Source organism: Homalodisca vitripennis, unplaced genomic scaffold (assembly GCF_021130785.1).
Source record: "Homalodisca vitripennis isolate AUS2020 unplaced genomic scaffold, UT_GWSS_2.1 ScUCBcl_2146;HRSCAF=6613, whole genome shotgun sequence".
Taxonomy (NCBI): domain Eukaryota; kingdom Metazoa; phylum Arthropoda; class Insecta; order Hemiptera; family Cicadellidae; genus Homalodisca; species Homalodisca vitripennis.
In genome coordinates this window covers 59,556-75,178 of record NW_025778258.1, presented here as the reverse complement: position 1 = coordinate 75,178, position 15,623 = coordinate 59,556, and the positions used below count along the sequence as shown (strand labels likewise).

The 15,623-nt window shown below is 33.2% G+C and overlaps 1 protein-coding gene across 1 annotated transcript; it reads right to left on the bottom strand.

Annotated features, from left to right (window-relative positions):
* Positions 1-10,651: 10,651 nt before the first annotated feature.
* LOC124371850 (required for meiotic nuclear division protein 1 homolog) lies at positions 10,652-14,989 on the bottom strand. The gene has a single exon (XM_046830209.1). It carries the CDS (start codon positions 14,472-14,474, stop codon positions 13,308-13,310), a length of 1,167 nt encoding a protein of 388 aa, XP_046686165.1. The 5' UTR covers positions 14,475-14,989; the 3' UTR covers positions 10,652-13,307.
* Positions 14,990-15,623: the final 634 nt, after the last annotated feature.

Below are 15,623 nucleotides of genomic sequence, written 5' to 3'. Positions count from 1 at the left end.
ATGAGCAATGTTAAACCTTATTTTTGAACGGTATCCTTTATGGGAGATATCTCATTGTTTAAATATCATTAATATCTCAAACTTTATTGAACTCCGTCGTTTAAGTATTCAAACATCTGTAAAGTATATTAACATTCCTTTGCGCAGGCTGTTTTGTAGTCTATTTCAGCCGTAATTTCCTAGTAACCAATTTAGCTCGCCGTGTCAGGTTTTCTTTGCAGGAAGGTACAGTACGCGCGCTGAAGGTTCGGCTCCGAGTCAACCGAGCGGACTATGGCGGGGGACGGGTGGATTGCCCGATATAACAACTGTTCTGCAGACATCCGCCAATGTTTGGCCCGCTGCAGTCTGAATATTTATTGTCCCTGTTCTCCCTCACAGTCGAGTATTCACTGTTGTTAGAAGTGGACAAGTGGTTTAAGGGCAGTCTGACATGAAAAAAAATTTTTTTTGGGGAATTTTGGTTTTTTATTTATTAATATTCTTTAGAATTTTTCTCTTTAAAAATGGTATATAATATACCTTATTACTATAATATTAACCTTATATAAAAAATATATATATAAAGGCTTGCAACTGTTGTTTTGGCGTTGAGCACCACTCCTTATAGTAAACAACAATCTATAAAATAGATAATATTAATTGGTTTTGTTATGTTGGTTACTGTTTTGCTTTTAGTCTGGTTTTAGCTGATATCACACACTGTCAGCAATATGACAGATGTCATCTGTTGTTATTATTTTATGTTGGAGGTTATTGTGAAGTTTTGAAATACTGTGTTTTGTGATTTGCAAGTTTCCCTGTTGTTTTTATTTGTAAAGGAGTTTATTGTAATTGAATGTAGATTAAAATGGGTAATAAGAAGAGAGTAGGAACTAAGAAACTATGTTACAAGAAGAAGACTGTTGTTCGTAGCAAGAAAACAGTAGTAACTTCAGGTAATGAAGAGGATAGGCCTAGAAACACCCAAAGTTGTTTCCACATCCAATGAGAAATTGAGCCCTAAACCTTAGCCTGCTATGATAATTCAACTGATACCTTACAGTATGACATAGTAAACATTGTACAGCTAGAATCAGTTTTGAAAGATGTTGCAGTGTGTAGGGTTTGTCATGGCAACCTATCATTTAGTCGAAAACCATTAGCAGGGCTCGCAGTACAAATTTCCGTCTCCTGTAGCTGTGGCATGACAAAAGCTTTTGACAACTGTCCCAAAGCAACAGATATTAGGCCTAGGCCTATTGAGGCACCAAGCAAAAGTTCACAATGCTACTATGACTTGAACCTAAGGTTAGTATACGGCTTGCGTGTAATAGGAAAGGGCTATACTGCTGCCCAAACTCTTTGCGGCATGATGAATTTACCCGCTCCGCCCAGCAAGTTCAATCAACATTGAACAGTTTTTGTCCAGCCATGTAGAAAGTGTGTGTGAAAACTCTATGAAGAGAGCAGTGACAGAAGCAGTTTATTGAAAATGGAAATTCTAATGACTTATGTGTTGCGGTTGACGGAAGCTGGCAAAAGCGAGGCCACACCTCGCTAAATGGCGTTGTCACAATTACTTCAGCAGATACGGGTAAAGTAATAGATATTTATTCAATGTCAAAATACTGTAACTGCCCTCAGAGAACAAGCAACCAACACTTAGAAATATGCAAGGCAAATTATGTAGGTAGCAGTGGAGGTATGGAAGCTGAAGGTGCGACTGCAATGTTCAAAAGATCCGAGACTAAATACGGTGTTCGCTATGTGGAGTACCTTGGAGATGGTGACTCCAATGGCTATGCAGCAGTTGTGGCAGAAGCACCATATGGCCCAGATGTGTCCATTCAGAAGTTGGAATGTGTAGGACACGTCCAGAAGAGGATGGGGACAAGAATAAGGGACTTTATCATGAAAAATAAAGGCTTGAAGCTTTCTGACGGAAAATCTCTTTCTGGGAAAGGTAGGCTAACAGGGAAGGCGATCCAACAAATCCAAATATACTATGGACTAGCCATCCGTAGGAAATACACACAGCGTGGAAGCCATGAGGCGAGCAGTTTGGGCGTTGTACTGTCATGTTCAGTCTACTAACGATACGCCTTTACATATTTTATGCCCAGACACCGAAGACACATGGTGTAAGTATAACAAAGCCGCCAAAGAAAAAAACTAAATATGACCACAGCCAGCATTTTCACCTCTCACCTGTTCTAATGAAAGCAATCAAACCTATTTTTAAATCTTTGTGCAGCCTAGAACTACTCAGAAAATGTCTCAAAGGAAAATCTCAAAATCCTAATGAGTCTATGAATAATGTCATTTGGGCTCGGCTCCCTAAACGCACCTTTGTTACACTAGGTGCTCTTAGGCTAGGTGTCTATGAGGCAGTCCTATCATTCAATGATGGGTACAGCTCCAAAGTGAAAGTTTTAGAGCACATTGGGCTAGAACCAGGACTGAATATGCGGTTAGCTTTAAAACGTCTCGACACCCAGCGGATTCGCAAAGCAGATAAAGCGGCTACCGACATTGAAAAAAAAATCAGGCAATCAAGGACTTTAGCCAAAAGGAAGCTGGAGGATCTGTATCAAGAAGCAGAGGATCCAGACAACCCTTCCTACAGTGCAGGCCATCATTAAACCAAGGTATGAGTCCAAAATATGCTACCTTCTTGCTTTTTCTTGATTTGCCGAAACTTGTTATTTTTTAACTTTGGGGCCCTATAACTCAAAAAACTACTAGGCCTACCCCAGTCAAATTTTTATACAGTATTCTACTTACTATTGCCTAGTTCCCCTCATGGGAATTTATAAATATCTCTTGTCAATGAGGCACAGTAAACATTTTTACTTATAAAAAAGTTAGTTTAAAAACAATAAATTATAAAAAAATTATAACTTTTTAATTTTTTTTTTCAAATTTAAAAACCTCATGATAAGACCTAGATTATAAGCTATTTAATAAGTAAAATAAAAATCAGGACTCTATCTATAACCATTACAGAGATATAGGTTCCCAAGTTAACATTATGTTCTTATGGAGGTCGGACTGCCCTTAAGTGCGTTATACACAATTCATTAGTTTAGTTAGTAGTGAGGTTAGTGAATTTTGGTAGTTGTAGGGCGTTACAAATTATTTAATATTATCTTTGCTATTAAGGTTATATTACAAGTTTTAGTAGTTTTGTTTTGATTCATCATCTCAGTCGGTATAATGGCCCGATACGTTTCCAAAGTGGCTCGAGGAAAAACTACGAGAAGCCAGGCTCGAGAAATTATATGAAGGGTTAGTGAGTTCATGGCAAATGAGTCGAAACTATCTAATGATGAACGAATCCCTATAAATAAATGTTTAGAAAGAACTGCCGCGGCTTGTGGTGTTTCAAAGACACTGATTAAGGAGATTCGCCGTGAAAAAAAAGTTATGGATTCTTCCACTGAAGGGGAGTGTTCATTCACTACCCCTAAAAAAATACAAAAGAAAAAAGAAAATAGTAGAACTAGACGACTTTGATAAATGTGTTGTTCGAAGAACCGTTCATGAATTTTATAAAACTGATAGTTGCCTGCCAACTCTTCAATTGTTTAAAAAACAAAAGCTGAATGAAAAAATTAACTATGAAGGGGTTTTAACTAGCATTGAAAATAATAGACAAATTTTGATTGAAACTAGTGACATAAGAATGAAACGTATAAACTATTTACGAAGTATAAAACAAGCGCGAGCAGAGAACTCACCTATTGTTTACATTGATGAATCGTATATATTATCGTCTCATGTGGCTGAAAAGGGATGGAGAGACGCCAGTCTTCAAGGTTTTAAAAAGAAAAATAAGTAAAGGCGAGAGGGCATGAGTGATGAGTAATGACTCATCTGACGGCAGCAACAGTGAACAGGATGCCAGCGAAGAATCGGAAACGGGTGGTGAGGATGGAAATTCGCCATTGGCAACTCTATTAAAGGTAAGAACAGCTTTGTAAACAAAGTAAAATCTAGGGAAAATACTGTTCACCACGCCGATTTTAAAATAACGAATTCTACATTTATGCGTTGAGAATTTAAATTCTTAATTTGTATTGTTAGACGTTTAGTAATTTTACGATTTTTAATCACTAATAGATTTATGACATTTTATTTCTTATCTGTCAGAAAGTCAATTAATATACAATTGTATTGCTAAGGTAGTATTCGAATTTTGAATTGAATGCTACAATGTAATACGGTTTAATCCATATATAACCAATGCCTCTATGTATATTGTATTCGTATAAATGCTAAAAAAAGAATTTATTGTCATGCCACATAATTAATAATTAAGTTTTTCATAAACAGGATCTTTTTTATACAACAGTGTTTCGTATTCATTCATCTGTAATAAAATTAGTTTTTAACAATACACCCCAAAACACTTTCTATCTGAATACAATACAATGAAATTCAACATAATTTCATTAAAGTTTAAAACTTTTAGTTTATCACAGATCACCAATATGGCCTAAAGTGTTTTTTTTTTTTTTTTTTTTTTTTTTTTTTTTTTTTTTTTTTTTTTTTTTTTTTTCAGAAATAAACTATTGCAAAGTGATTCAATGTTAAACTTTCAAATGGTATTGCCGTGTTGCATTTACGTGAATGAGCCACAAATTGTAGGGCAGCGGTGTCGGTGATACATTCCACTTCAGGCTAAGTTACGGCTAACCTAAACTATGTATCTGAAAAAAGTTAAATCTAAAATTAACTTCAGTTCATTCAGAAAAACTTTCCCGCTGGTGAAAGTTTCCTGACCAAATAATAAAAAAAATCCTCACATACAAACTTTTTTGTATCACAAGTTTGGCACAGTTAATTTTTAAAATATATTTTATTTAAGAAAAGTAATAAGACATTGAAACTTAATGCATCCATTAGCATTGGCATAAACAGGAAAATAGATCTGCGAAGTTTCAGAATTTTATTTGTACAGGAAGTTGGTCTAACCTTAAGTTGATTGTTGAGCGAGAATTAAACATTGCCGTCCGTGACGGATCATTGGAGAGTCAATGTTTTTATTTGGGTAGTAGGGCAACGACAGGGCCGAACCTTCAGCGCGCGTACTGTAGTGATTTTGTAAATTGCTACTGACATAGTAGACCCGTATGACGTAACGAAGTGCACGATCGCATCGTGAAGGTCGCTGATGTGCTGACGTCACCATTACATCATCAACGTCCACACGCCAGCGATCCACGTCTGGTCCTGGGAACTGGGCTGGCTCCGTCTACAGAGCTATTCCTGGACCACCGGTCACTGTTCCAGTCCCAATGTCATGCGGCCATTGTCCTTCCACTTGACTATTTTGATACCAGACTACACCGACAGTGCAGGGGCGTATCCAAAGGGGGAAATAATGTCGCTTCCTCCTCTTATTTTTGTAAATTTAACTACATTAAATTGTACAGTTAAGTTATTGTATATAATGATGTCATCTTGCTATATGTTCTTTGTATAGTAATGAGTATGCAGATAGATAGTCACTCTTCCCTTTTACCCGAGATTAAATTTCGTAGGCTATATAACATAACAATAGAAACACTCAAAAACGACTTTTAACATTGTAGTGATTTTCTGGGATAATGTTATATATAATATGCCATGTACAATTCATGTATTTTTACAAATGGAAATGAGCTCCATTACAAATGGCTGATACTGTTCAATGAACAAAATAACCTTCCTCCTTTCAACAAAGGATGAAATCCCACTATAACCAACAATATACGAAATAACACCTCTAAAGCAATTGCAAAATTGACAAATTTTAAACCTTGCTCAAATGCAAAAATTCACTATCCAAAAATACATTCCCATACAGGCCACAATATCCACTTGCAAGCAGTGTTTATAAACACAAATATATATATATATATATATATATATATATATATATATATATATATATATATATACAGAAATACAAAGGGGTCGGGTATTTGTTAATTTAGGAGTTGGTAGTCAGTGGAAGGATCCGAATCCTTTGAGTCACTGATTATATTATATTATTCCCTTAGAAACTTGTGTCATTGTAAAACATGTTAATATGAATATTCTGAAGTATTAAATTTGGACGGGAATTTGAACATAGCGATTTTATCACCTACTTGATACAATTCTTGCATGCATTTAGGGTTACGAATTTAAATTCCATCTGGAACTTCATCAATTGAATCAGCTTATTCTCAGTTTGAAGACGGATATTCAGGAGTAGACGGCATGAAAATATCAAGTGAGAGATCGAGACGGATACAGTTTTTGCACAAGTGCGTGTACAAGTCTGCAGCCGCGGCACATATGCCTTCCACGTGGTTTGAACTGGCTGGCATCACTGGCACGCGGCATGTCCTCTTGGCTTGTGTACAGAGTGGTGTTCTGACAGCCAATAACTTACAGAGGAAAAGCATATCTGTAGACTGAGAAAATGGCATGTGAATATACCGTCCCCAATCTACAACCCCTCTTGTGGGGGTTTTAAATTCGAATAGTTTCATCTGTGTAGGCTACACTATATTTGTAAATACTCTTATTTTGTTTGTTGGACATATCCAGGTCGACAAGGAATTTTAAACAAACATTTTGGAACCCAAAATCCTTTCTTGTGATACCTTCCATCGTAAAAGTGTTTATATGTCATTGACAAAAACGTTATTTTACAAAAGAGATTTGATTAAAACCATGAATTACTTATTGGTGATAATGAAACCTAATTTAGGACCACACACTCCCTAGCTCAAAATTGGATATTTTATATTGCTTTTATATTTAATTTAACTTATAACATAACTATGAATGTTATTACAGTTTTTATGTAATATACTTCTGATTTATTTATATTCATTCAACTTTGAGCTGCCCTTACTAAACTAATAAAATGTGTTTATTTTCCGAAAACATATTTATATAACACTATTTTCGCTTATAAGTATTCTTCGAAGTACTTTATAGTGTACACAAAAACAGAAACAAAAATTCAGTGCTCATGTTTAATTTTCGAGTTGACACAACCCTTCATCAGAACACACTGAATTAAAACATATAAACAGAACTCAAACCAAAAACAAAAGACATAACCAAAATAAAATTTTAACAAATAAATACCATAAACAACAAGATCCCAATCAGCTGTATGTAGAATATTTGTAAATGTTTACATAGAACTAAAAATTTTTTTGTTATAAAATGGAAAAGAGAATCATCTTAGGTTTCAACCCATCTGGTTGCCTTGATTTTAAAATTAATTGATGTGCGATTTCAACATTTCTTAAATTTATCAGATTGGTATTTTGATTGGGGTTTGGCTCTAAATGGTAAAATTCCTTTTAGGCTGAAGCAATTTTCTAATTTAATTTTGATTGTGTTGAATCACATGAGCAGATAATGGTCTCTCATAATTTTGATGAGCAACATCAAATCGATGATTGATCATTCTCACTCTTAATGGAGTGATGGTTTTTCCAATATAGTCTTTGGGACAAAATTTACAGGTTAGTTGATAAATTATGTTTTTTGTAGTGCAATCAATGTTACCTTTAATAGGATATTCTTTTTCAGTTGTGCTACTTTTAAACGATTTAGAATTTATTAACATCTTACAAATGCCGCATCTTGGCTTGTTACAAGGATTGCACACATTACATTTGATTTTATTACTTTTTGTATTGCCTTCATACTTTAATTTCGGTCTAGAGAGAATGTTTTGCAAATTTGGAGGTTTTTTAAAAATTACTTTGGGGGGCTTAGAAAATAAATTTCTAGTTTCAGGGGAAGATTCCAAAATAGGAAAAGAAACCTTTAGAATTTTGTTGATTTTATGAAGGCCAGGAAAATATTGGGTGATAAATTTAGGATCATTAGGATTAATTGTACTGGAAATATTTTTAGGTGCTCTGATTTGTCTATCAACAAGATTTTTTGGATACCCCCTTTCAAAAAGTACATGGGACAGTCTGTTTATGTAGTTATGAAAGTCAGATTGATTGCTACAAAGACTTTTTGCTCTTATTGATAAACTCTTGGGTATAGATTTTTTAATGTTAACTTCATGGCAGCTGGTGAAATGCAAATATTGCATTTTGTTACTGTCTTTGACATGAATTTTTGTTTTCAAATTGTGATTTTCAATAAATACATCAGTATCCAAGAATGTTACTGAATCTGGTGAGATAGACCATGTAAATTTAAAAATGCTAAATTTATTGAGGTTAAAAAGAAAGTCGTTAAGTTCTTTGATACCATGCTGCCATATTATAAAAATATCATCTATGTACCTGAACCAAATTAGAGGTTTATAATTTTGACTGGTTAAAAAATTCTTTTCCAATAGTCCCATAAAAAGATTGGCATAAGAAGGAGCCGTCCGTGTGCCCATAGCAGTTCCTTTTGTTTGAAGGTAATTTTGGTCTTGAAATTTAAAATTATTTAAGGTTAAAATCATGGTCATAAGTTTGAGAATGAAATTAGTACTAGGTTTGGAATCGTTTGGGCGTGAATCAAGGTAATTTTGGGCAGCGCTGAGACCATCATCTGTAGGAATATTTGTATACAAAGATTCTACATCGACAGTACACAATAAGACGTCGTCAGGCAAGGGTTGATTAATTTGAGCTAATTTAGTTAAAAAGTCATTTGTGTCCTTGATATAGGAAGGAAGTGTTCTTACAAACGGCTGCAAGATGTCGTCAACATAAGCAGATATCCTTTCCGTAGGGCATCCATAGCTGGAGATGATAGGCCGGCCAGGAGGTGGTCTGGTAGGCTTGTGTGTTTTCGGTAAAGTGTAAAACACTGGAGTTCTAGGACATCTAGGTATTAGTAGTTCAATGGCTTTCTGAGACAATCCCTCTTGAGGACCGTTGTTCATAAGGTAATTTTGGATTTGTTCATTATGTTGAGGAGAAGGATCTTCATCTAATTTCTCATATGTTGATGTGTCATTCAGTTGTCTTTGTGATTCACCAATATAATCTAAAGAATTCATCAGAACGATAGAGTTACCTTTGTCGCTGGGTAAAATAATTATGTCTTTGTTTTCACGTAGTGATTTAATTGCTCTAAATTCATTTTCAGATAAGTTTTTGGTAGTATTTAAGTTGTTAGGAAACGAGGAATTTGATAGATTGGCTAGGACGACATTTATGAATTCTTCAACAGGATGATTAGTTGGTAAAGGTGGAGGTTCCCAACCTGGATTTGTTTTGAATTTTGATAAACAGTCAGGAACTTTTTCAGTTATATTTTGATTTCCTGTATTTTGGACAGTAAAAAAATACTTTAATCTTATACTGCGTGCAATATTAAGGGCATCCGTAACAAGTTTGAAGTGGTCAAATCTTGGTGTGGGTGAAAAAGTTAGGCCTTTTTCTAATATCGATCTTTCGTGAACATTTGGTGAATAGTTAGACAGGTTTTCAATTCGCAGGGTTTCTTCATTGCTGTAGTTAAATGGACGATTTAATTGCTCTGATTGTTGCTCCGAAGTTGTAGCTATGATTGTCAGACTTAAGTTGGTGGTTGTAATTGGACGAAGACTGTTGATTTGGCTTAATATCGGTAGCATCCATGGTATTCTTGGTATTTATGTTTTCAATAGAAGTTGTAGTTTGCAGAGGAGTGTTATTGGAAGAATTGGAAGGATGGTTATCGGAGGAATTGGAAGGGATTTCAAAGGAAGACGTAGAAATTATTGGGAAATTTGGAAGTAAATTTAGATTATCAAGAATTTTTTCAGTAACACATGAAGATGTTTGTCGAAAGGCTTGTTGTGGAATATATATATATATATATATATATATATATATATATATATATATATATATATATAAAGGTATTAGGCTGTATAAGTATTAGGTTGTTGCATTCAAAACTTCATACTTGAATGTCTTGATGCATGTGAATCAAGGAATTTAGTAAAAAATGTTTCAATTTATTTACTATTGTACCTTGTCACTATAATAACCCTCTAAAATCGCCACTCCCAGTTTATTCATGGCGCCGGCTGAGCCTTAAGTACTTTAGCTAATTATGAACTAATTATGCTGATTGATTATTCAAAGTAAAGTGTATAGAAACAATTATAGTTCACATTTATCTCTTATTGGATTTTGATCCGTCTTTATTTTGTATTTCATGTGTTTGTGAGAAGAAACTCTAATTACAACCTTCCACAAAATTCAAAATTTTTCATTTAGTGAAGGGGAAGAGGGGGCTAGAACCCACCTCAAAAGTATTACAAAATAAAAATTAAGCATTTTACTTTGAATTAGGCCCATATAATGTATTTAAATTTAGATTCATTCAAATTTATTCTATACCTTCATGGTGAGGTAAGCACTTCAATCAGGTTCACATCTTCCTTCCCCCACAAAGTCAAATCCGAGTTACACCATTATAAATTTTATTATTTCCTTAACTGAAACAAACTTTAAAATCAAAATTGTAATTAAAATTTACACCTTATTATTACAGGGATCTATTTTGTATGAAAACAATCCCCTGAATTCCAATTTCCCATGCCAGTTCATACTAATTATTGTACTATATTGTTAAAACACACTCAGGCCTCAGACAAATTAAGTGTTGGTAACCAAAGGATTTAATTAATTAGAGCAGAGCACAGGTGAAATAAACATTGAAATTCTTTACTGTTAAACATTTATTTTTAATAATCAAATAAAACAAAAATTAAATTGTATATATTACAATTAACAATTTCAGTGTTACCTTAAATTTAACACCATAAACATTATTAATAATTAATTGAAATCAGTTTGATACGAAAATACAAAATTTAAAAATATAATATAAGAAAACATCTAGTACAAGTTATATATACCATATAACTACAACTTGTGTACATCTTGTAACAATATAATATATAGAAAATATTTCAATACATTAAGGCTTGCATTGTTAAACAATTCAGTTTTGACAATCAATGTAATAATTACAGGTCACAAATCTTGTGCAAACACATTATCTAGTATCAGAAAATTTTACAGAAGCATACACATTTCTAAATGCTTAATTTTAAAACAAGTAAAAACATCACCCAAAAAGTAACATACATCTTCATATTCGAGATTTCTTAAATGTTTATACAATTTTAATACTTACTCTACTATTATTATACCAAATAATAAAATCACAGTGGATTCATTAGTAGCTCCTCATGTATGTATATATATATATATATATATATATATATATATATATATATATATATATATTTGTTATAACAGACTTCGACTTCTATAATAGTCCACTAAATGAATTTTCAGTTGACAAACTCTTTTGGTTAGTAAATGTACAATATTTCATCATACAATTACTTATTTGCAACTGTTTACCTATACTGACTTGCACTGACTTACTAAAATATTTTATTTGTAAATGTCACTGATAACATATTTTTAGATTTTAAGCTTTGGAAAAGAAAATTAGATCCATTAAGAAACATAATCATGTGGAATTGAAACTTAACACAGTTAAATGAAGGAATTCTTATTAGAAATTTAAATTAGAATCATTCTTTCATTTAACTTATTTGAATCTAAAATTATAAGAAAACTTTTCTGATTAAGTTTGAATAATCGCAATTATAACTACTAAGCATTACTATTCATTAAACTATACATCAAATTAAACTTTGAAACATTCTGACTAATCTGATACACACAATATTCAATTTAAATGCAATTTCTGTAACAAAACGTTTTATTAAGAATAAAAACCAAAATCGAATGACTCATTAATTGCCACAGAGGAAACTTTAATTTTATTTCTTTAAGTTGAGACTAAAAAGTAAGTTTATGTACAACCTTCACAGCCCTAGCCTGTGACTGACAATATGCTAGTCAACTAAGCTACCAATTGATTAGTGAGAAACAGATAGGAAGGCGTTACATATACATGACTTGAGCACCAAAAGAGACGTTTACCATCGTCAGTAGTGAACGTATTAAAAGAATACCATTAAAGTTCCAACATGTTATAAGAATTTAAAAATTCGACGTTTATTTTAAATACATATTTTTATGACTGAAGTAACACAAAAATATAACAAACAATAACAAAATAAAAGTACAGATCTCAAAGAGGTAAAAACTTATTTTAGTCATATAAGCAATTACTTTTTTAATTGGGAAGGGCATGATAAAGTTACTTATAAGAGAAATATTATACCACAACAAAAAGCAAATAAAGGTAAATAGGCTACATTGAAATGTACCCAATAATATTTTATTGCCTTGAAGCCTGGATAACTGTTGAGCCAATTATTTGTTTAATTAACTTTGGAAACTTTAAAAAAAATATCATTGTTTAAGCTATATGCTTTTGAATAGTCTTAAGCACTAAGCTAAAAAGTAGTAATAGTGTAGCAAATAAATATCTGTTAAATGGAAAATATAAGGTTAATGGAGAGATAAACAATGAATGAATTGAAATAAGCAAACTAATAATGGAAAGCTCTGATATTCAAATAAAAACTAAAAGCAATACAAGGCATTTCTTCAAAAAACTTATTTAATTCAATATTCAATCACAACAAATGTTTGGTCAGCATAATCATAAGATTGAAAATTTTATAACAACCTTTAAGAGAGCTGTTTGTATTTAGGTGATATAAGTTAGTTATAAATTAAATTCTTGAAATAATGTATTGAAAGTCACATAAAAAACATTTCATGAAACTGTACCAATATACCATATACTGATAAAACATACCAGGCACCACTTATGCAATTCTACCGATCATTAACAATTAGAAAGTAGCCTATATTTAGGGAAGAACAAAGAAAATTATTTCTAAAAGTATAAAATAATTCTTAGTCCTTAGTTTTCCCAAACCTAACATGCTTTCAATATTTCACACCAAATGTATGCGATACCCAAGTTCTTGGTTCTAGTCCGGCTTTAGCTACGTAGCCTATTTCAAAGAATTTTAGAAAATGAGTTATGCTGAATTTGATGTATATTAAGTAATCAATAAAACAGGTCCAAACAGACTACCAAAAACATAAATTTATCAGTGACACAAAAGTTTTATTTGCAACAAAGTTTATGGCAACTATAAAAAATTCTGAATCTCTGTTGGTGATTAAGCTGCAATAAGGTATAAGACTAAATTTAATCACAAGGCTATGTAAACCAGTGATTAAAAATGTATAAGTTACTACTAGAAGTTTTAAGAAGACAAAATTACAAACACTATAATCATAAGGCCTATTGCAATAAGTTTACCTTCTTTAAATAACTATAGATGAGCTAAAAGTGTAGCAAACGGAGGTTATTTGCTAATGTCTTGAATGAAGAACTTCAATGACAACCTCTATCATGATAAGTATTATTATCATCCACTCCAGTCTAACATGATGACGATCACTGAGGTGTGATGTCAGAAGTTCCACTAGTTCCATGCAGTGATTCAATTTTTCGTTCATCACTCTTGTGCGCCGAGATATACTGAAGTAACTGCAGAGTTGCAAATAGAGATTTTCCAGCTCATCATTCTCCCAGTAAAAGTCTGGCACGTCTAGAAGATCTGAGGAAAGATTGATTGAATGCCGTAACGCAAACAGTTCCCCAGTTTTACGTGTGACCTCTTTGCGGGAAATTCTTAAGGCTTTACCATTCTTTAAATCTTCCACTACATACTCTATAGAATCGATATACTTATTTAAAGACGCTTCCCAGATACCAAGTTTCACGGATAATGACATGGCATTAGAGAGAGTGAACTTGTCAAGATTTATTTCAAGCTCTTTTACTCCTGCACCTGAGCTGATACAGAATTTATTATTATCCAAGATGCTTCTCTTATTTGAGGATGCATAAGAATAAGTCATGATTTCTCGTTCTGCTAACACTAACTTCCTATTGTATGATCCAAATTGGTATTGTTTCAAGAAATCTAAAACACTAATGCATTCAAGTTCGGGTGTATTCCAAAATACTACAGATCCTTCTCTAAAAAAGTATATATGCCTCAATTCTGAAGACAACTGGTAATTTGCAACAGCATGAATTACATCTGCACCACCATTTGTTAATGGGTCTACCGCTGTATTTGTTGGTTTATATAGATTTTGCTTTATTAATCCTTCCCTTAGTTTTTCAAGATTGTACTCCTCTGATGTTGCATAAGCAGAAACATGCCACGTTCCTGGTGTCTTCTTATTATCCACTTCTTCTTCTGAAATTTTCCTTCTCTGAAGACGTTTAGCAGAAGTTTGCACTTTAATATCTTCACTGAAGCAAAGTTGAGCGTTCACTGAAGATTTAAACAACATTCTCGACAACAATGAACTATTTTCATCTGAAGAGAAAACTTTAAAAGACTGGGCCCTTGATATTAATGGGTTGAATTTTAGAGAAAATATGTAGCTTGTGGTCAATGCACCTAATTTATTAAATTGTGCAGTATTCAACCGTTTAACAGCATACATTGTATATAACGCCATGGTCTTTGTTATTGCTATATTGTGATTTATATCTCTAAGCAAAAATGTATGTTCATAGTTCCAGGAAACGTCTTACCTGGGATAGTGAAAGAAGAGGACTGTCTTGTAATTGTGGCATGACGTCTAATTGAGGATAATAACCACTGCACTTCACTTTTCACTAGCCATTCCAAACACCATCACTACACTTATGCAAATAACACATTCCGATATCTCACTCTAAAAGCTGTAATTAACAGGTGTTAAAATTATGGTTGAGCTCAATTGAACATTTTGTATGTCATATAGAAATCTCAGTTTTTCTCATTTCATGAGCTTAAACCTAGTAATTGCAGTAAAAATTATAAAACTGAAAACCACAATCAAAGTAAACAATCTAACACACGTAATTATTCTCAAAATGGTACCATTGATGTTGTGGAAACGACAAACTAAACAATACTCAAGGCAAGTAGCGCAGCAGCCGACTAATGGATTAAATGTCAATAGACTCAGACTACATAGAGAACAGAGATGATGAGGCTCGAAACTCAGCCAATCAGAATCGCAATAGTACTCAAATCAAACGAGCTCCTCCCGTTTGTGTTCAATGGGGTGATCGTGACAGGCGGAGAGAAAAAGTGGGGATGGAGGGGCCCCTCCTGCCAACTAGAGATAGCCCGCGTATTAGAATAGTGGAATAAGCAGTCCGCGCGTTCTCGCTCTGTACTCCTCTGAATTTAATAGAGCCTGGTGGTGTAATATGTATATGTATAAATGTAATATATATATTACATTTTCAAAGCTGGATGCTGCAGGATGCAGCGCAATTAAATTTATTTCATTGAACCGTGATTTTACAACGTAATTAATGGCAGGCAATTACTCTTGTCTACATACAAATAAACCAATACAACGGAGTATCGAAATACCAAAAAAGACGTAAGGAAGTCTAATGTAACAAAGTAACTTCGTTACATTCAGTGGCGTAGCTATAAAACATTCGAGGGTGGATTAAACATCCAGGAGGATTAAAAAGAGCCCTACTTAGCATAGTAGTTAAAGAATTTATCTTCAGGGTCTCCAAACACAAAATCAACAAGTATGTTGAGTTTTTTAATTGCATCTTTCGTATTAAAATGTAAACCAATAAAATTGTTTCGTAACATT

Excerpts from the sequence above, each read along its gene's own strand:
- LOC124371850 (XM_046830209.1), bottom strand. The coding sequence starts at position 14,474 with ATGGCGTTATATACAATGTATGCTGTTAAACGGTTGAATACTGCACAA.